The 21,865-nt window shown below is 32.5% G+C and overlaps 1 protein-coding gene across 6 annotated transcripts in view; it reads left to right on the forward strand.

The window, feature by feature from the left end:
* The window catches only part of EPHA7 (EPH receptor A7), a 179,911-nt gene that overhangs the window by 58,293 nt on the left and 99,753 nt on the right, over nucleotides 1-21,865 (forward strand). For all 6 annotated transcript variants that reach the window (XM_011987207.1, XM_011987209.1, XM_011987206.1 and 3 more), the window contains exons 4-5: nucleotides 3,122-3,277; nucleotides 4,494-4,829. In XM_011987207.1, coding sequence (XP_011842597.1) covers nucleotides 3,122-3,277; nucleotides 4,494-4,829 — 492 coding nt within the window. The remainder of the gene's footprint in view (nucleotides 1-3,121; nucleotides 3,278-4,493; nucleotides 4,830-21,865) is intronic.

Here is a 21,865-nt window from a genome sequence, read left to right on the forward strand (position 1 = left end):
CTGTATGTATGTATCTCTCAGATATGCCACTTTACCCTGCTTTATCTCACTGAGTATTTCACTGTAGGTATTTTGTGTAGATATCTTATCACAATTTCTAATTTTAAGAGCATCTGTTACTGTTTTCTCAATCTTTTTCCACCCAGTGGATCACTGTTATCCTAAGAAGTACCGCTTTTGTTTTTGCATGTTCTTGGCTTTGCTCTCAACACCATTGCTCCAACGCTTTTGTACTTACTTTTAATCACTCTAAATTGGTAGTTTCCTTTGAGATCAAATGAAAACTGGCTTGCTTCAACTTATTATTTTCAATAGTAACTGAACTGAGGCAAAATATTACTTCAAAGAAAAAATGTTAAGACTTTTATGATCACATTTTTCCGGTATTGCCTTTATCTATTTAATGATAGTCATACATATATTCCATAATTGTGCGGGTATCATCAGTGTCAAAATTCATAGTGAAATTGAGAATATCAGTTTAATATCGCTTCTTAAGGTATGTTAGGATATTATTTCATAGCTTTCTAAGTTAAAGTAATAGCTTTCAATTAGTAAAAATATATAATACAAATAAAAAGGATCCACTGAAAATTAATTTTTAGGGTAGCTAAAGCCCATGAGTCCCATTACGTAAGTGTCAAAGTTTGGCTCATTTAACAGTAAATGATGATGGTAGAATAGCATAAGGCTGAGTGACAGTAGTCCTGTGTTTTAAATCTAGTTTTATTCTAGACAAACAGAATTATTTGAAGAACTCAGGTTACTTTTGCTTTAAATCTGTTTTCCCATCTGCTAAAAGGGTAACAAAATTCAATGTAATTGGAAAGTTAAGTGATAAGAGTTTGAAATTTCTCTGCATTAGGTATCATATAGATTCTTGAAATCATGTAAGTTGAGCAAGGATTGCACCTCATTTGTGGGAAAAAGGGAATCGGCCTTTATTTAGAGGCTTTTATTTGCATCAGGAGAATGAGAATTCTGAGGAATTCCAATAGTAGACATCATTTTGGAAATGTTAAATCATGTTGCCATTGTCCCCCCATAATCTCCTTGCCCTGTAAAACAGTAAACATACACACAATGTCATCAAAAACTTGTCAGCACACACCTCTTCTTGGTCTGTATGTCTACTTTGGTTGTTTGTTTTACTTCTCCAGGCCTGATGTCTCAGACAGAGAGTTGTGAGTAAAGCGTTGCCTTCTGTGTTTTATGGAATGTTGTCTCTGATCTTTGAATTGCAAATAATACATAAAGCAAGGTACAGTGAATATTTTAAAAAAGAAGAATTTCCATCCCAGACGTCTAAGCTAAACGCTTTATCCTTTCTGTTAACCCTATTTTTTAATGTGACAAGATCATATCTTTAGGAACATTTTAAGGTTTTATATTTTTGTTATAATATTTAGTAATCAATATCATTGTTCTCTGTGTGCCTTATATTTGTAATAATTGCTATTGAAAGCAAGTGAAGATGCATTATGCTGCTTTGCCTAATGTTTTTTGTAACTGCTTTCCTGTTGTATTAATTGAGAAGCCAACTAAAGACAACATAGTCAACTGGCTTCTGAGGGCAATAGTGGGTCATAAATTTACAATGAGATGGTTTTAGTCCTGTATAAATCTATCTATCTATCTATCTATCTATCTATCTATCTATCTATGTATCTATCTATCTATCTATATATCTATCTTTCTTCCATCTGTTGATCAATGGCTCTATATTCACAACATAACATATCTTTAAATTGAGTCTTTAAATTATATAAAATATCTGTCTTGTTAATGTAAATCTACTTTCTTAATGCCCCCTAAATTATTTTGAGCTCCCAAATATATCGAAATTGTGCAATAAAATTCAGCATTTGAACAGAAGTTAAGGGATGACTCAACCGTTTTCTGGAAACTATGACATCTCAGTACATTAGGATTATTCCTGCTTTCCATGTCCCCCAGAGTGAAAAACGTAGTTAATTTTCTGCACAATACCCAAGTAGAGAATATTAAACAAACTTTCAGCCAATAAATTAAATGCTAAATTTTTATTTATGTTAAATTTTCCCTAACTTTTGTTCATAGATATAATTTTCTTTTTGCTAAATACGAAGGTTACTAAAATTTAATAAATATGAAGAATAGATGGAATTTCTTCAATATATAATATATTAATAAAAATTATTGAAATAATGAAAAAATAACTTGCTAAGTTTTCATTGAAGATAAATATAAATATATGAAATGTCCAGTGATATTAAATGGTACACCGTTACTGGATTTAATTACAGAATCTAAATGAATAAGAACAACTTCATTAGGAGGTGGCAGAAATGCTCTCTGTCCATCTCTGTTCATTGCTGAGAACAGTTGCTGTGTTAGTGTGATTGCACCCTAACCCTCTCTCAGCAGAGGACAAACAGGGCCATAATCTACTTGCCGTTGATGGCTTTCCCCTTGTTTCTGGTGGTGCAGCCATCTCCTATTCATAGGATTTCATTATTTTTAGTAACAAAGAAGTTCACTTAGTGGAAACCAACCTGCCTTATAACTTAAATTGGTTGAAATTGTATCTTGGAGTTTCCTGAAAATTTGGGGAAATATAGTTCTATCATTTTTCAGGTGAAAAATTTTACATAGTTATTATTTCTAGTCTAGTAATTAAAGTTACATTAATATTTTTCAACATGAACCAAATCAACATGTCAAAAGTTAGTTTAAAGCTATATTATATTAAGAAAACATAACTTGGAGTGTTCTAATGCAGACCAACAAACAACTTAATTATGTTGAAATCAAAGTTAAATTTGAATTATATATCAGAATTAAATGTTCTAAGGTTTTGTCTAAATAAATTATGCCTGTATTCAGTTTTCTGCTGTAGACTTTGGCCTGATGCCAACTGCAGGTGCAAGTTTGCTGTATCATTTTGTTTCTATTATTTTGTTTTATAATGAACTATCATAACATTTGGCTACTGAAATACCCTAAAATGAATATTTTATCATAAAGAGCTTGTTTTTCGTACATCAAATTTAATATTTGATTCCTTGCTAAGTAATGCAATTTTTCTTTAAAGATCGATTTGCTCTCATGTCTCAATTTTTGCTTTCTTTTGCATACCCAGCCTGTGGCCGTGGGTTCTACAAGTCTTCCTCTCAAGATCTTCAGTGCTCTCGTTGTCCAACTCACAGTTTTTCTGATAAAGAAGGCTCCTCCAGATGTGAATGTGAAGATGGGTATTACAGGGCTCCATCTGACCCACCGTACGTTGCATGCACAAGTGAGTTGTGCTATGAAAGTAAAGAAGGACTTTCCAATCCCTTCCACTCATTTGTACTGTTGTGACATCAATGAAACAGATACTGAATTTGTGATACGTTCTTAATTATACTTAAATATTAAAATTATTTTAAAATATTAAGATAAGAAAATATTTTTTTCATAAGCAGGTTTAGTAATATAAATATATCTTACATGAACTTTGGTGTTATTTCCATGTCTGCAAAATTAGGATGCATTTTAATAACATTTTTCACATGTATCTCATAAGAATCATAAGTAAAATTAAAAGTTATTAGGGTCAGCCAGGCACAGTGGCTCATGCCTGTAATCCCAGCACTTTGGGAGGCCAAGGCGGGTGGATCACAATCACCTGAGGTCAGGAGTTCGAGACCAGCCTGGCCAATATAGTGAAACCCTGTCTCTACCAAAAATGCAAAAATTAGCTGGGTGTGGTGGCGCCCACCTGTAATCCCAGCTACTCAGAAGGCTGAAGCAGGAGAATCACTTGAACCTGGGAGGCGGAGGTTGCAGTGAGTCGAGATTGTGCCACTACACTCCAGCCTGGACAATAAGAATGAAACCCCGTCTCAAAAAAAATAAATAAATAAGTTACTAGGGTCTTGCATGAATATTAAATGTTATTAAAAAGTAATGGCTTCAGAATTAAAATTCCATTACTAAATACAGCAGATCTCACTAAATAGAGCAAACTTCACATCCTGGTTCTTCAATTAGTGAATGTTTGAGAGACCCAAATCCAAAGCCAATCTCAGACATTGCTATAAATCATTCTTGAGTACATTAAAATGAATAAATGTATTCCCCGTTATATGGTTAAAAGGAGAACTATTTTTAAACTACTGCACAGCTGTTTTTTTTAGGTGAATTAACTGTACTGTTTTAATTGCTTGGAAGAAAAATAGCTAAAGACTGTGGCAAAAGTACAAAGACAGTTGTTATCCTGTTTTCATTTTGACGTATTAAAAGGAAAATAAATAAAGCCTCTTGCCAAGTGAATTCAAGGAGGCTTTTATACAGCTTCTCTAGTAAAGGTAATGAAATGTTTATGTGAAAGAAAGCATTTCAACTCGTTTTCTCTTCAGTAATTGAGCCACTAAGCTTAATGCCCCGCACGGATCCTTTTGTTCTTTTTGTTTGCATGTTTTTGTTTTTTTTTCTGTTTTTGCTTATTTATTTATTCTTGGTTTCCCAAGGGCCTCCATCTGCACCACAGAACCTCATTTTCAACATCAACCAAACCACAGTAAGTTTGGAATGGAGTCCTCCTGCAGACAATGGAGGAAGAAACGATGTGACCTACAGAATATTGTGTAAGCGGTGCAGTTGGGAGCAAGGCGAATGTGTTCCGTGTGGGAGTAACATTGGATACATGCCCCAGCAGACTGGATTAGAGGATAACTATGTCACTGTCATGGACCTGCTAGCCCACGCTAATTATACTTTTGAAGTTGAAGCTGTAAATGGAGTTTCTGACTTAAGCCGATCCCAGAGGCTCTTTGCGGCTGTCAGTATCACCACTGGTCAAGCAGGTATGTTTTGTGCTTATCTTCACTGAATGGAATAATGTGACTACCTAAATGAGATGTCTTGTTGAAATATTTAGTTAGTTTCTCTACACAGAGCTTGATTCTTCCAGCTTGTTGATTATTTACAGCTTTAACTTTTCCTGTTGCTTGTTATACCATTAGTGTACTCATTAACATCTTCAGAGATCTGGCAGGAGAAATAAAAGGAGATAAAATTGGCCGGGCGCAGTACCTCACACCTGTACTCCCAGCATTTGGGGAGGCCGAGGTGGGCAGATCACGAGGTCAGCAGTTCGAGACCAGCCTGGGCAACAAGAAACCCCATCTCTGCTGAAAATACAAAAATTAGCCAGGCATGTTGACACACGCCTGTAGTCCCAGCTACTTGAGAGGCTGAGGCAGGAGAATCACTTGAACCTGGGAGGCAGAAGTTGCAGTGAGCCGAGATCACTGCACTCCAGCCTGGGTGACAGAGCAAGACTCTTTCTCTGAAAAAAAAAAAAAGAGAGAGAGAGAGAGATAAAATTGTAAACCCTTAAGACTGCTATAAAACAAATAACTTTACTGAAAGATCTAGAGGAGGGGAGTGAAAATGTTGGTCAAAATGAAGTAAAGGATATATTCACACTTTTACCTTTTTGTTTGGTATGCTCATGATCACAAACTACATGATAATTAGGAATAATGAAAGAGTTGGCTTCATTGTCTCACATAATGTTACCCAATTTTTTACTACATAGACTATGATCTTTGTAATATATGACAAGTCTGCATTTTAATATGCATGAGGGAATTTTAAGTTCATCAGTAGATTTGTGATCATATTAATTTCCATTTTTATATTAGAATAAATGGCAGATTTCATGAGGATTTCAGAAGAAATGGAATAACCATGATAATTGTGAACTTGTAGCTTAGCCAAAAAGCAGTCTTCACTTATTTTCTTACTGGCACTTGAAATGCCCGCCTTAAGTTATTCCTTGTTGTGTTAGGTATGTTTTGGAAAATACAAATTGGAGACGTTCCAAACCTTCAGAAAAATCTTACTGCTGAAGAAAATCTCAGAAATTAGGGGCTTTCTCAGTCTTTTGAAAAATTCTTATTGCTGAAGATAGATGCTATGTAGAAAATGCAACAAAGTGCTATGTTATCAGCAATATTAAAATCGGGCCTTCACTAGAGTAGTGTGTTGTGTGAACAATGTAATAAGCTAATAACAAGGTCCTCTTGGTCTTTGGCTGGCTGTCTAAAAGCAACCAGTATTATCCCAAATTCCTGGGATAATAATCTATTATTCATTTTAGTCTATATTCGCAGATTATTCTTCATTTCCATGCCAATTTTAACTAACTGTTACCTATTTAAATTATATCTACATAATGAAAACTATGTAGATGATCTCAGGCTTACCATTTTGAACAGATTAGTGGGTTTTTATTCTAAAGGTTTCATTCTGATGCTTATTTCAAAGGCTGTTTCAATCAGATCTCCTATTTAAGAACAGATATCGGAGGGTAAAACATAGAAATGTAAATATTTGATAATTTGACAAAAAGTAACTGATTTAGCTAATTACCTGGACTTCCCTATTTTATTTTGGACTTACCTCTTTTATTAGCAATGTTTATACTATTTTTTTTTTAAATGCTGTTTTCATTAGATAGTTCCACTTGTGTTGTTTTATTTACACATTTGTCTCATAACTTTGCAGTGAGTGGATTTGAAACGTTTTAGGTTTATGATTTTTGACATAAGAGCTATCTTTTGGAAGCATTAATAGAAACTTAGTTCTACTAAGTTAGAATGACATTCTTTTATTCCTGCTAATATCAAGAAGTGACATTTTTATTTCTGAATATAACCAGGAGATGTTGAACTGATACCAGAAATAGTGTTTGCCAAATTGGCCACTTTGGGGATGTCTTTTCATGTTCCTAAAATGTCTATTGTTTGATTTCTCAAGTTAATACTATACAGGCTAAATATATTATCAAATTTCTGTAAATTTCTGGAATCAAATATTTCACAGATGTTGTATAAAATGGCTTTGGATATTGATTCCCTTCTGGTTAAGAACAAACTAGGTTGGCTGGAGGGTTTTTTTTGTTTTGTTTTGTTTTGCTTTGCTTTATTTGTGGATGAGGTTGATTTAAATGTACAATAAATATATTGATATATTGTGATGGTTATACAACCCTGTAAATGTACTAAAATACTTAATCATATATTAAAATGAGTACATTTTATGGTATTTAAATTATACCTCAATAAAAAGAAAAAATGATAAAAACAATACCTATAAGTTTATTAAATAACATAAACATAAAGGTTAAAAAAATAGGTTTGCACTTTTATATTAAAATACTAATTCATGATTGCCTTGTCTGACTACATCTCAAATGCTAAAACTCATGAATTTACAGTTAGCTTTTTCTAACAGAGGAAATTTGGAATGTGTTGGTGATTATTGTTCTTTTGCATGAGTATACTCAGTTCCCTCCATTACCATATTTTTGTTCTTCCTAAAGGGGGGTGATTTGAAAGTTGGTCCGAGTTCAAAACTATCCAAGGAACCCTGTAAAACCCTTGAAATTATCATTCTCCATTAAACAAATAGCATCCTTTCCAACCCAGTTTATGCTGAAATCACTTCAATAATGAATTTAAGTCTGTATTTCTGGTTGGTTATCTTTCTCCTCAGCAATCCACTGATGCCTAGCATAAAAGAGTTTATTAAGAGAATTTCATGTTTCTGGGAAAGCTTAGAGAGTCAGAATAACAAATAATCAGCCAGTGCTTTAAAGATAGTGTGTGTACTTCATAATTCCTTTTCTGTTAAGTTTTGAGTTTGGAGCACAAGACCCTATACTAGTGTTTGTGTGAGTAGAAGTGTATTGAACATCTTTTGCTCACGGGAAGAATAGGCCCATTGATATTAAGGGCCCTGAGCTCTAGTTTCTAGTCTGCCACTAGGAGGTATATACATTTTGGGTCGATCACTAAAGCTCCGCATGAAAAACAAAAAATCGGGATAAAATAATATCTACCTCCCTGTATTATCGTGTAAAGTGAGATGATATTAAAGAAAACTAAGCTCATGCATTGCCATAAAAATGCTAATGCAGTGAATAGCAAAATGAATGCCAATTAGTCCTCTTTTTATGTGACTCTCTGGGAACCTGTCAAGGCAAAATGCACCAATTTCTTTATCTGGAGAAACATGAGGGAAAATAATATGAGTGCAGAATTGGCAGCTAACGTATTATAACGTTGGAAGAAGGAGAAATTAATTTTGTTTGGCCTGTAAAAAATATGACTTATGTAGTTATCAATTATCTTATGATTGAGGTTCTTGTGTGAACCGATGATTTTACCTTTAAGATAGACTTGTATTGAAGAAGCATAATATTTTAATGTTCATATTTATATAAGTTTTATACTTACTTATCATGAACATGCCATACACAAACTGGTTGAACCATACATTTTTGTTCTTGTCGTTTTGTTAGTAATTATATTGACCTATTAAGGCTGAAGTCACAAAGATCAAGTTACATACAATGGAGATATTTTTTAAAATATAGAAGTAGGGGAAAAACATATGTATTTAATTTACGACATTATGACCCTTATTCTTCCTTATATTTTAATGTTCTCTTTAAAAAATGCCTTTTTTTAACCTTTTATGTTAAGTTCAGTGGTACAAGTCCAGATTTCTTACATATGTAAACTTGTGTTACGGGAATTTGTTGTATAGATTATTTCATCACCCAGGTGTTAAGCTTACTGCCCATTCATTATTTTTCCTAATTCTCTCCCTCCAGCCACCTTCCACCCCCCAGGAGGCCCCAGTGTGTGTTGTTCCTTTCTGTGTGTCCCTGTTTTCTCATCATTTAGCTCCCACTTATAAGCGAGAACATGTGGTATTTGGTTTTCTCTTCCCGTGTTAGTTTGCTAAGGATAATGGCCACCCACTCCATCCATGTCACTGCTAAGGACATGATCTTGTTCTTTTTTGTGGCTGCATAGTATTCCATAGTTTTCCATTCTTAAGCACTATTTAAGTGCTGCTTTTTAATATTAGTTTGGCCAACTAGACTAAGTACCTAGTGCATGTCAGGCGCTATGGGGGATGCTAAGAATAAGAAGGTAAGAAATGGTTCTTTTCTTAAATATCTAACAATACAACACTTTATTATCATGTTGTAGAACAACATTGAGAACAAAATACAAAAACTCTGGAGAAAGAATGATTCATTCAGAGAACAAACAAAAGCCCTTACATAAATCAGTCAGTCAATCTAGAGTGTCAGAATGGATGTGCTTTTGCCAGATATAAAAGTAAGAGTATAAAAGTAAATCCTATTCTAGGCCCAGAAGAATACTACACCTTTTCTCTAATCAGAACATGGTAATTGCCACTATCTTCCTTCCTGAAACTAAGTTATGGTAGCACAGAAATAGTATGCAGAAGTATGAAAGTTAATAAAAACAGATCACTCAAAAAATGCTGTTTCTTTCTTTAATACTTCATTCACTCTGGGATTATTTAAGCAATTATAGTATGTGGTCTCTCCTCAAAGGGACATAGATGACTTAGCAATTATCCTTCAAGTCAGTAACTGTGTCATGTTTATCTGTGTCACCACCATCAAATACAGTCTCTTCTGCATACTAGCTGTACAAAAAGTGTTGTGGAATTCAGGCCAATGTGAAAACTAGAAAAATTAAATCATTATACAAGAGTGAAACCATTAAGGCATTAATAGAAAAGACATATTATTTGATATTAAATGACATAATTACATAATTTTAGACAAGTTACTTCACCTCTTTATACTAGAATTTTCTCCTCAGGTGGTACACTATCTGACTCGACATATTGTAAAAATTGAGCTAATAGCTTAATTCCAGGTACGTTTATTACAATAAAAAGGTGTATTACCATACTGAAACAATTACAATAATAAGAGCAATAATTTAAAAATTACTATTTATTGAATACTTACTATGTTCCTGGTACTTTTTGAAATGTAATGTAAAATGTGCATGAAAAGAGTGTCAAAGTTGAGTCACCTATCTTTTTTGGCCTCATATCGTCCCCATAGACAACTGAGAGATTTGGAATATAAGACCTCTCAGAGCTCCTCATATATTCATAACTAAATAAACAAAGTAATAACTCAGTATACAGTAAAAACTTATCACTATGCTACACTATTCACTGCACACTATTAATAGCTGAGTGATAGTGTACATATACTACAGTTTTTAATGAGAGTGATAACTATTATAATGCTCTGGAAAGCATCGGGAAGGAATTGGGATGAAAACTGAAACCTCCTGAAATAAGTTAGGGATAGTTTCTCAAGTTGGGCTCCCCGGGCTGAAGCAAATACTTACATAGAGATTAGCATATACAACTTTTATTAGGAAAAATGTTTGGGATCAGTACCATCAGAAAGAAGGGAAGCAAGCAGGGCCGAGCAGAGCAGGGCTGAGCTGTGATGGAGTCTCATTGGAATCCTCAGCCAACTCCATGGGGAGTCCTCTACCTGTAATGACCCCTCAGGCTGTCCCTAGGTGACAGTTTTATACGTCTATGTTGTCCAGACATTGGTTGCAGTTTTTCCTAGGAAGGAGCAAGGTGTTTTCAGAAAGGAAATTCTAAGTGAGGCAGGGAACTGAGGCCCGTTTTCTGGCAAATATCTTGGCAGCTTGGCAAATAATTTCTTCAGTCCTTTTGTAAGGAAAATGTGGGCAGCCCATTACAATATCTATTATAGAGAGTTAAATTATGCAAAAGAATCAGAGGGGCAGCATTCAGAGTGTGATTATGGAATAATGATATGAACTGGATGAAAAAAGATTTGTGGGAAAGATTACTGGGGAATTTTTATTTTTAGGAAAATAATCTTTTCTGATAGACAGGAGGGAAACCTGAGTGTTTTTGAACAGGCAAGTAACATGATTGACCCTGATTTAACTTAAACTTTTGTGATCTTCCACAGTACATTTCACGTAGTACATATAGTAGTTTGTTAAAAAAAAATCCTGCCTAGTCTTAATTACTGTGGAAAAAACATACAAAAAATACAGTTTCCAAAAATATAAGAAAGCGTCAAAGAATCTGCCATTATGGTGTGGAGACATCTTAATTATCTTCAAAGGTCTCTTTAGAATCTCTCAAACAGAACTATATTCTTTCCCCATCATCAGTTTTGTTGTGTTTGGATAAATGATTTATATGACACGCACACAGATTGTACTAAAATTTGAACTAAATTTGTGGAGTTGTTAAGACAAGAACTGATATCATTTTAAAAGTAAAATTTCGAGAGTTCAAATGACTTTACAAAGGTCGCACAGTAAATTATATAGTGATGACCCAAATGATTGCAATCAAATACACTTCTCACCTCAAAATTATTAAGTGTTTATGCAGTCTTATCATAGGGTGCTATCTTTAAAAATGTAGCTCCATAATCCATTACACGAGAATTTGCAGATTGGTTTAATGGCCAGTGATAAGAGCTGTTAAGTGAAAAGGAGACCTACTAAGAAGTGTTATTTCCTGAGAATATTAACAAATGTAATCTTTGTGGGATAGCATTGCTAAATATAGCATTTGCCTTCTCATTGCTATTTTATTATCCTTCTTCAAGAAACTTTAAAAATAGCCCTGCATATTTTAAATTGACTGACTTTCCTGCGTTTTTCAATGCCCAGATCTAATTGCTCAGTCAAAATAAAGATTTGCTTCAGTATTCCCTTTACTTTGATTTGTAATGTTTATATAATGTACCAGATGAAATATAATCTGAGTCATGTGATATAACATTATACATAAGCAAAATTATTCCCAAAAAAGACAAAACCAACAATCATTTTCTGTATTTGTCAGAAATAGCTTCACTCACATGAATTATTGTGACTCAATTGTGACTGTTTTCTCATAAATTAGTGTAGATCGTCTCCTTTCAATGATTTAATGGACACACATCAAGTTATATGTCTTTAAATAAGTAAATCAATTCCATTAAATTTGTATATTTTTATGCTTGTTAGGAATGTATAAGATTGATTTATATTTTAAAGGAACATGATACTGAGAAAATATATTTTCTTATTTTACAACATTTACTGATTATATAAAGTAATATTAAACACAGCATTCTCCACAGGGTGAAACAAGACATAATTGTTTTATCGCTAGGTTAAAAATACATAAATGCAAAAAAACAGGAACCATTTTGTAGAGATAGTGTTATTGTTATTAAAACGTACATTCATATGCGCACCTATGCCACCTGCAGCAGAAAATCAATCGAATAAATTTCCTTTAACAGTAAACTGTTCAAAATATGCGTTTCTGTTATATTTAGACATTTTATAAACCTGAGGTATCCGAAAGTGCAGGATTTAGTCATTCTAATTCATGCTGCAGGGCACGACATTTTAGTAATTCATATGCTTTGCTTAAACAAGGAGTAACTTTAGACTGTTAGTGAAATTTATTTAATATTTAAGTATTTTTGTGACATAAATATGAAAACATATATAGATATATTTACATTTTTATTTAGTGGTTGTAAGTTATTAAAACATACAAAAAGGATGATATTTTAGATACTATTTTAATAAAATTTTAATTAGGTAACATACTACCATGTTGACATTAATACTAATAACCAGGATTTATGTAGTGCTTAGTATAAAATATGTTGATTCCATGTAAAGGCCCATATGTTTGCACAGTATCTTCACATTCTGAATTTATAATGTAAGTTTAAGAGAAAATTACATGTTTCTGTGATATGGTCTTATACTAATTGCATCATATATTTGTAACATTCTTCACATGTTAGTTGTGAAAAGTTTATCTTTCCTCTTAGGCTTCATGTTATAAGAAAATGGTGGTACTTTTGATCATACTCTCTAACCCCATCAACATATTGGGCCAGGGTAGATGGTTAATAAATATTTGTTGGCTGAATATATAAATTCTTTGTATACCATAATATGGAAAGAAAATTTCTTAGACTAGGTTGTTAAAGAGGACAGTAATTTAATTCAAATAATATAATGTTATTTAAATTATGCAATGAGTACATAAGTTAATAATTTCAAGTATAGTCATTTTGCAACTTGGTCCTAAAATTGTAAATATATTTAAAATCTTAAACTGTTTACAGCCATAATGTAGTATTTAAGCAGAAATTTTAAACAAAAGCTTAACCTTCTTATAAAATAATAAAGATACAAATATACCTTAACTTTGAAAACTTTTGTAATGCTTCATATTTTGAAAGCTTGTTGAAAATATAATTAATTTATATCTTTTATATAACATTGAATATATAGAAGCACAGAGATCAGGATTAGAATGCTTTCATTATTACCTAGGAAAATAATATCAGCTTTTCATATATTATTTTAATATTTTTTATAGTTTGGTATACTTAGGTTTTGATATATTTGTATTTTTTTTTTTTTGGTTTTGTGACAGCTTTAAGGCTACAGCACATCACTGTGCCATGACTATTCTCGATTAAAACATACATAAGGAAACGCCTCTAAGTAACCTGTGTTCTCATCCCCACACCTTAACCCTGCCACGTCAACTCCCTGATCTCCAGTCCCAGTATCTTTCTGAGTTGTCAAATCTGTCCTTTTTTGATATCGTTAATATTTGTAATGAAATAGGCTTATGTTGACATTATGATGACAATTTGATCTGCATACTGTTGAATGGACATGCTCTTAGTAGACAGTTGAAAAAATACTAGTATAGGGTGTTTTAAGTTACTTCTCATATTTCATATTTAATGCTTCTTTATCTTTTCTTAAATTCTTTGGTCTTGGAAGTGCTACTTTGTAAATAATGATGCTTACATACTTGGGAAGCAGTAGTTCATTTTTGACTATAACCAGTTATTCTACTGCTGTGATGGAATTGTGTCCTCCCAAAATTCCTATGCTGAAGCCCTAACCCCCAGTGTGACTCTATACTCTCCTCCATACACACTGAGAAAGGCCATGTGAGCACATAAAAAGAAGATGGTCATCCACAAGCCAGAAAGAGAGGCTTCAGCAGAAACTGAAATCTGTTGGACCTGATTTGGGACTTCTAATCCTCAGAACTGTGAGAAAACAAATTTCCACTTAAGCCCCTCAGTCTGTGGTATTTTCTTATAGCAACGAATGCAGACTAATACTCATCCCTGAAGTAATTTAATTCCATCCAATTATTTTAAAGAAAAGTCTTTATTCTCCATATGCGTGAGGACAGCTAAGGTATGTAAAATTTTATTTATGGGGCAAGAAATGACAGTTGTAGAAATTTTATACATTTCTATGATTTTTCCCCTCAAAAAAACACAAAACTTGTTTAGTACAGTACCTTTGTAAGTACCAGAAAATGACCAGTAATAATGTTTTCTTTTCAACGTCCAAGTCAGGTTTTTATTTTTTAACAGGGCCAGTTAATCATCTAATAAATTTTAGAAGGTGATACATTGATGGTAACAGAACACCCAATATAAAATTTATTATAAATTTTGTTCCTTAGTTTTGAAGCTTGGGTAAGTTTGTCAAATTCTTGGCAATTTTAACCTAACAATTTCTACATGATTAAGAAGTCAGTATCATTTCACGATTATCGTAGGAGAAAGTGTTTATAGCTCCATATTTTGGAGATATAAATTTGTAATTTGCTAAATTTAAGCATCCTCTTCAAAAAATATGACTTCCCATTAGGATCATTATCATGGAATATTCCACAATGATGGAATTATATAGGGTAATTCTTATTACATGTATTGCTCTTAATAGAAGATCCTTTATTTTGCAACTGTGAGTTTATGGGGTAGACATTGTAAGTAAGCTGAATATTCATCTACTAAAATAATATTTACAAATAAATAGCCACTTTACCTTTAGAGTAAAGAAGTTTGTTCAAGTGATATATAGAAAATCTGTTTTAAGTAAAATGTGACTAACTGGACCACATGCTCTTTACTTTTAGGGGAAAAATACAAAAAGCAAATTAACAGGAGAGACTTAAATAACATATGCAAAGTTTTTCAGGGCATAACCTTAGGTAAATATATATTGAATTCAATCTCTTTTTCTGGAGGTACTAAACAATTATAAATCATAAAATAATGAATATGTTATATTATAGTAATACCATGACAAGAATACAAACTAACACATTTGTAATAGGTTTCCAATATACATTGACTAAAGAAGTGTTTTTGGTTAATATTTCCTTGACTGAAACCAGTTACCTGATTTGCTTGATTCTATTGTACAAACAGGTTTTGTTCTATGAGTTGTGTGTTAGTTTTTATGTAGCTAGCTATCCTGCCCATTTCTCTAAGTGTTATTGAAGCGGTAGCATTGTGGAGACAGATACAGTTTCAGAAAAATTTCATTTAAGAGAAAGAAATCAATAAGCTGCATTTCACAGAATGAAAAGCCAATTGATAGTAATTTCATACATTATTCATGTAAAGACAAAGACACATAATATGAATTAGTAATAATGATGACGACAGTAGTAAAAACATGGGTCCATTAATTTTAAGTACTGTTTAGGTTTTCCCCCAGTCCCAATTCCTATGCACTGCCACTGTCAATCATATACACAGTTTTCAGCTCTGGATCAGCTAAGGGACATAGCCTTGAAAGCTATTAAATATAGGTGAAAGATAGGAGATTGTCTTTAAATTAGGACAGGCATTTAGTTGTTGTTCTGTTTTCAGTACAAGTGTTCAGAGGGAGTAAATGTTGATTTTTTTATCCCTTGCTTCGTTGGTGATGAATTGAAGCAAATTTGATCCAGACAAGCAATCTGGTGGAATGATGCAGAGCCATCCAAAAAAAATCTGTACTAATCCACCAATGCAGTAAATTAGAGTTACAAGGAAAAGGCATTGATCCACAAGAATCATTAACAGTTTTAACCAACTGATCCAAGTAATAGGGTAAAGGAGAGAACACTATCAAGATCTTGTTTTTCAGATCTGTCAGTTTCAACTGCTGAAGCATGATTGTTACGTGTTTGAATTTTAACTGTTTTTATGGCTTTGGTTCCCTTTGTACTAGTGTAAGCAATGAATAAGGATCAATTAAGAGGTAAGAACTCTGGGAAAAAATTACCCAAATTTCCTGCACTTAATTTACAAATAGGTCAATCACAAAGCGAGAGATAATTGCTACAACCTAACAAATTTAGTCAGGGACAAGGCAGAGCAGATGATGTATGTTCTGTGACAAAATTCGTGGCAGAGATGTACATACAGACGTGTAGCTACTTGCTTTGTTTAAGACACAAAGATTACAAAGGAAGATTTGTGAAAAACAATTAGCATAGCTTTAAAGCATGCAGTTCTTAATTATCCAAAGCATGTTGACATCAGATAGTGCCTTAATTTTTAATATTTTATCATTAACTTCAGCATATAGAAAGATGCAGAATGTTGTCTGAGCATAGCATTCATAATGGAAATTGTATATGATGATAAAAACAAAACTGGTTAAGCCATATCACTATTGCATTATTCAAATACTGCTAATATTCTTAAACTCAACACCCTTAACTCTAGTTACGTCAGACTATACCACTGTGAGCTGATGTATTTATGTGTATAGACATGTATAGATAATAATAAATATATGTTCTTTAACCTCATATATTTTATGAGTACATGTATATTCCTAAGAGAATGGGCATTAGAATGGTGGTAGGGCTTAAATGTTATAGATTTAGGAACCTTATGCCTATAAATGGTGAGTTAATGAGTGGCCTTTCCTCGGAAGAGGAGTGGAGCTATAATTTAAAAGTGTGACAGAAAGTTTTGAGAAAACAAATAAGAATTGGAAGAATCTCAGAAGCACATGACAAAGACCAAAGAGGGTGGCCAGGACAGTTGAATAAGAGGGCTGTCACAATTACCAAAGGAAGGGACATTTTCTCATTAAGTTGATCATAGAATCAAGTGTCACAGGAGGTCAATAGAATGAAGACACAAGAAAGTCTACTGGATTTGAAAATTTGGAACCATGAGAAACAGTTTTTGCTGATAACTTGAGGTAGAAAAATATCATAATGATATTTTTACCATAGTCTAAAGCAAAGCCTGACACTATGGCATATGTAGTAGAGTATTCAGCTCAATGATGGCTGAATTTAATTGTAATAGATTACTTTATGCTGATTTCATACAACATTTATCAGACTGGTAAAGACTTTAAGACAGAAGAATGAGTCTGAATTACATTTGGAAAAAAGTACTGCCTTTGTTAGTTTCTAATATATTATCATAACCTTGTTTTCTCCTTGTTTTGACATCTCATCCTATTTTCTCACATCCCTGACATCACCAAGAACTCAAATATAGCCTCACATAAATTTCATTGTTGAGAACCTGATAATCTCAGAAATAAAGGTCATAAAAGGAAAGATGTTAATTTTACAAAGATAAACTATGCGTTTATAACTATCTCTCATCTAATATAGTATCATTAATATTAAATGCTATAAAATCGAATGACTGTTTATACACATCTAATACAGAGACTGTGCTATGATAGATGATAGGTGATAGATAGATAAATAAATAAACATATATCTTTTCTTCTTTCTCCAGTAGATTTTAAATTATATATTCCATATCATGTACTTGCCAATATAAAAAGTATAACCACCTAAAAATTTGGAAATTTTATTTTTGCTATGTGCAGTATTTGTTAATACTGATAAATCTTTTATTTTTAGACACATTTCCTTTATCTTTGAAAATTATATAAACAAAGAACAGAAAGCCATTATCTTATTTCAACAAACGTTGGATATTAATATAATTTGTAAGTGACTTCTGGTACACCTGCTGCATTAAACACTGGTGTTATGTTTGAAAATACACCAGCTGACCTCCTTTAGACTGCTGCCTGCCTACTTTGATGTTTCATTATTTACTTCAATCCAAGGATGAAATGGATGAATGGATCTTAATTATAGTGTCCTGGTGACTCTTTTTTCAGAGCATTTTTCTGGACAAGCATCAGCTAATCTGACAAATCATGAACAGTTTACTTTATAGTTTGGCTGGGATTAAGTTACTAACTGGAACCTGCAGGGAACGCAAAAAGCAATGTCTCCTGATAAAATGCACTGGGTGTTTGCTATGCCTGTTTCAATTTTAATTCATAACCTTTAGGAATGAAGAACTATAAACAGATAATTCTCTGACAGATACATTTTTATACACTTAAATTTATAGCACTTCAAACATAAACCCTGTGTATCCAATTTACATATCTAAAATCTACATCATGTGTTTGACTTTGAATTTGTTTTATTTCTGGAGTTTTCACTGTGTAAAAAGAGTTACTTTGTAATTTTTTTTATTTAATACAGTTTTAGAAGTATTTCTTTCTTAGAACTAGGTTAAAACATCTGCAGTTATCCTTTTAATTGCATGTAAGTGATTATACACATTTGATTATGTTTTAATTTGAAGTATTTTTATGTGATCCTGGGACACATAGATTGTTGAAGGAATTTGAGTTCAAATTTTGGATGTTTTTCAAGTTTCAACTAAAAAGTATAAAGTTTTGGAGAAGTCAGATGACTATTTGAGAGTTTGTAATAACTGTTGTAGATAAGTATTATTCAAAATTTTCCAAAGAACAAAAAGTGTTCAACCTAGGTTATTATTATTTCTTCTAATAGTAATTGATTTTTTTGTGAATTTCATATGCCATCTGCTGGATGACACGATTTTCTTGTTCAGCATAAAGTTTGTTCTTGCAGACAATATGTGTTTTCTTTACACATATCAGTAAAGACGTGTTCATTAGTTAGAGTAGGCTAATGAATAACATGTAAAGCCATAGTTTCTAATAACTGTCATTTAACTGGACATTTTTTCATCTTTCTTCATTTAGATGCATGATAAACATATATAAGATAACTCAATATAGAAGTTAGATTTAGTATCCTCTGGGTAACTAAAATTACCCTGCCATCCTTATAAAACGGTATTTTTTATTGTTCTTACACTGTAAACAAATGTATTGGCAATAAAGAATTAACAGCACATCCAGGAAGACTTTAATAATTACAATGTAAAATACTTCTTGTGCCATTCTATTTATCTAATTTATAACTCTATTTGATTATTCCAGCATGCCTTTATCTGTAAGAATTGCACCCTAGGGACTAGTCAACTTATTAATTCATCACTTGTCTTTTTTTACGGTTACAATCCCCGTTGTAGTATGAGCATAGAGTGATATTCTCTTCTGAAAGCTGCCAGCCAACTGGTTCCAGTCTAGGTGACCTTTTGTTTGTAACCATGGTCCTAATAGTTTTTCTATTGGCTTCTGTTTCTAATAGATTACGTTACAATCTACTTTTTTGTCTTATGGTATCATGATGAGGATAGGACAGCAAGAGTGAATTCCACATCTGCAATTACAGAGTTTTAAGAAGAGGAAAGACTTGCTTCAAGTTAACCTGTAGGCTTAAAAAAAAAATGCCTTTTGATTTATCTGTCACCTGATCCATCAGCAATGAATAATTTTCATGGAAGGTGCACTTTAATTACATTCCCATTTGACTTGCATTATCAAGCCCTATCTAGGTAATTAATCTCACCAAGTATCCAATTTCGGCCTTTATTGCTGGCAGGCAGACCTTCAGAATTATGTGTGCTTGAATGGGTCTTGGGCCTTTTTCACCAGGCAGACCCTGAAAGAGATCTGAGGCCTTCCAAATCTTGAAAGTATGCCTATGAATTTTTTTCTCTTAGATATTGTGAATAAATTAAATTATATTTGGCATCACAAATATACTTCCATAATCAAAGAAACCTATAGATTATTGTAATCATGAAAATGATATTAAAATTGAGTCACCTTTCACTTCTGGGTGTAACCAATCTGCATGTCATTTTGTATGTAGAGGATCTGTGCTGAATTATTAACTGTAGCTAACATTTGTATCAGTTTGCTGGTGTAAGTTTGCAAAAGCTACCTCCTAAACTTCAGTATATTGGTTTAGTTCAGGATTTAAGGTTTATATGTATTGAAGTGAGTTGGGGTTAAAGATGGTTAGATAAAATTAGAAACATTTACGATAAGCCTTGTACTTCAAATTCAGTTATATGCTCTCTTTTCTACAACTTCGTTTATTCTGAATTAATAGATTCCTCACTTTTTATATTTCCCTATCTGGATTTTCATAATTTTTATCTCTTAATTTCTGACACTGATTAATGTCAAAAGTCAGTGATCCTAACAACTTAGTTTACACACACACACATACACAGACACATATAAACACACTCAAAGTAATTTTGAAATATAAAATTCGCCTTTCTGTTGTTGTAGTCTTATTTTATGATCTTGTGCAAAAATGCATAAATGTTTTATGATTTGTATATTTGGAAATTATGATTACTGTATATGTACTATTTTGATTCTCTGAGAATATTTCAAGAAACCCTGGGGGTTCTCTGAAAATCAAATTAAAATATAGAGTAGATGGATTGGCTGTCTGTTTGAAAGTGATCTAAATATCTGACATTATTTTAAGCTGTAGATTGTCTGATTTGCAGAAGAGAAGGCAGTCCAATCTTTAATAGACTAAATAGGTTATAATGTTTGCACAGCAAGAATTTTGGAAAATTTGGACTGATGATACTAGGAAAAAGGATGAGTACTTTTCCAGTTTCCACTGTCACTTCTATTCAGGTAAGGCCATGAATCTCTGCTTCTTGCCCTGAGTTCTCTCACAAACTGCTACCTGTATCTTCACAAGGCCATAGATTGTGATTGCATTTATAAGTGTTCCACTATCAAAACCAACTTTACACAGCTAACTTTGTTTTTTTTTTCTCTTAATGAAAACTTTCATTTGACCTTTTGATTTTTACAAAAATAATGGAAGACATTTTAATGTAACATATAATATGGATTTCTAAAACATTTAACATTTCTTTGTAAAAACCACATGGAGCTTTCTATCCAAGTGTTAGTTTCCCTTGTCATTTAGAAATAAATCTTCAATTGTTAAAAAGTAGTTTAATTACAATTATATATAGGAACATTTTACTATGGGTTGAGTATCTGTTATTTGTAATGCTTGGGACCAGAAGTGTTTCCGATTTTGAATTTTTTTTGGAGTTTTGGAATATTTGTATTATACTTACTGGTTGAGCATTCCCAGTCTAAAAGTACAAAATCCAAAATGATCCAGTGAGCATTTCCTGTGAACATCATGTCAGTGCTCAAAATTGTTTTTAACTTTGGAGCATTTTGGATTTTAAATTTTCAGATCAAGTATTCTAAACCTGTACCCATAATATTTCTAGAATGAAGATGTGATAATTTAACAATGTTTTCATTAGATACATTCGTGATAATTGTTTACAAACCACACAGTAGCTTAAATCAGAATTTAAATTGGTCAGGAAGATTCAGTACTGAATGATTTACTATTGTGAATTCTGTAGTAAAGTTTATATGTGCACATACACATACACACATACACATGCACACTAGATATGTACATATTCTGTTGTATGAATATATATGAATTCACACTTTACATTTTTAAAGAAATTGTTTTGTTTATATAGTATTGACATACACTTTCCCTAACAATCAGACATATATAGCTAAACAAAGAGTTTATGGCTTATTAACATCTGTCCCTATCTTTAGTTCCCTTTTGAACCTAGGAATCATGAGAATTTATGTTTCTCAGTAATTGTTGTAATTGTTATGGTTCCCTGTAACACCATTTTGAATCGAAATATGGCAAATATAATTAATCTAACGTATATAGATAAAAGAGAGATTACTTGTACATTGTATAGTAAATAAATAGGATTTGGTTTAGTATTTAGGAATGATTTGTTAAACAGAAACATTCCCCAAAGTTATTTTACTTTTCTTTTATATATTCTTTAGACATATGTTTTTTCAATGTATTGACATGCCAAAAATGTGTATTGCCTGGTCTG

This window comes from Mandrillus leucophaeus, unplaced genomic scaffold (genome assembly GCF_000951045.1).
Source record: "Mandrillus leucophaeus isolate KB7577 unplaced genomic scaffold, Mleu.le_1.0 Scaffold303, whole genome shotgun sequence".
Classification (NCBI taxonomy): domain Eukaryota; kingdom Metazoa; phylum Chordata; class Mammalia; order Primates; family Cercopithecidae; genus Mandrillus; species Mandrillus leucophaeus.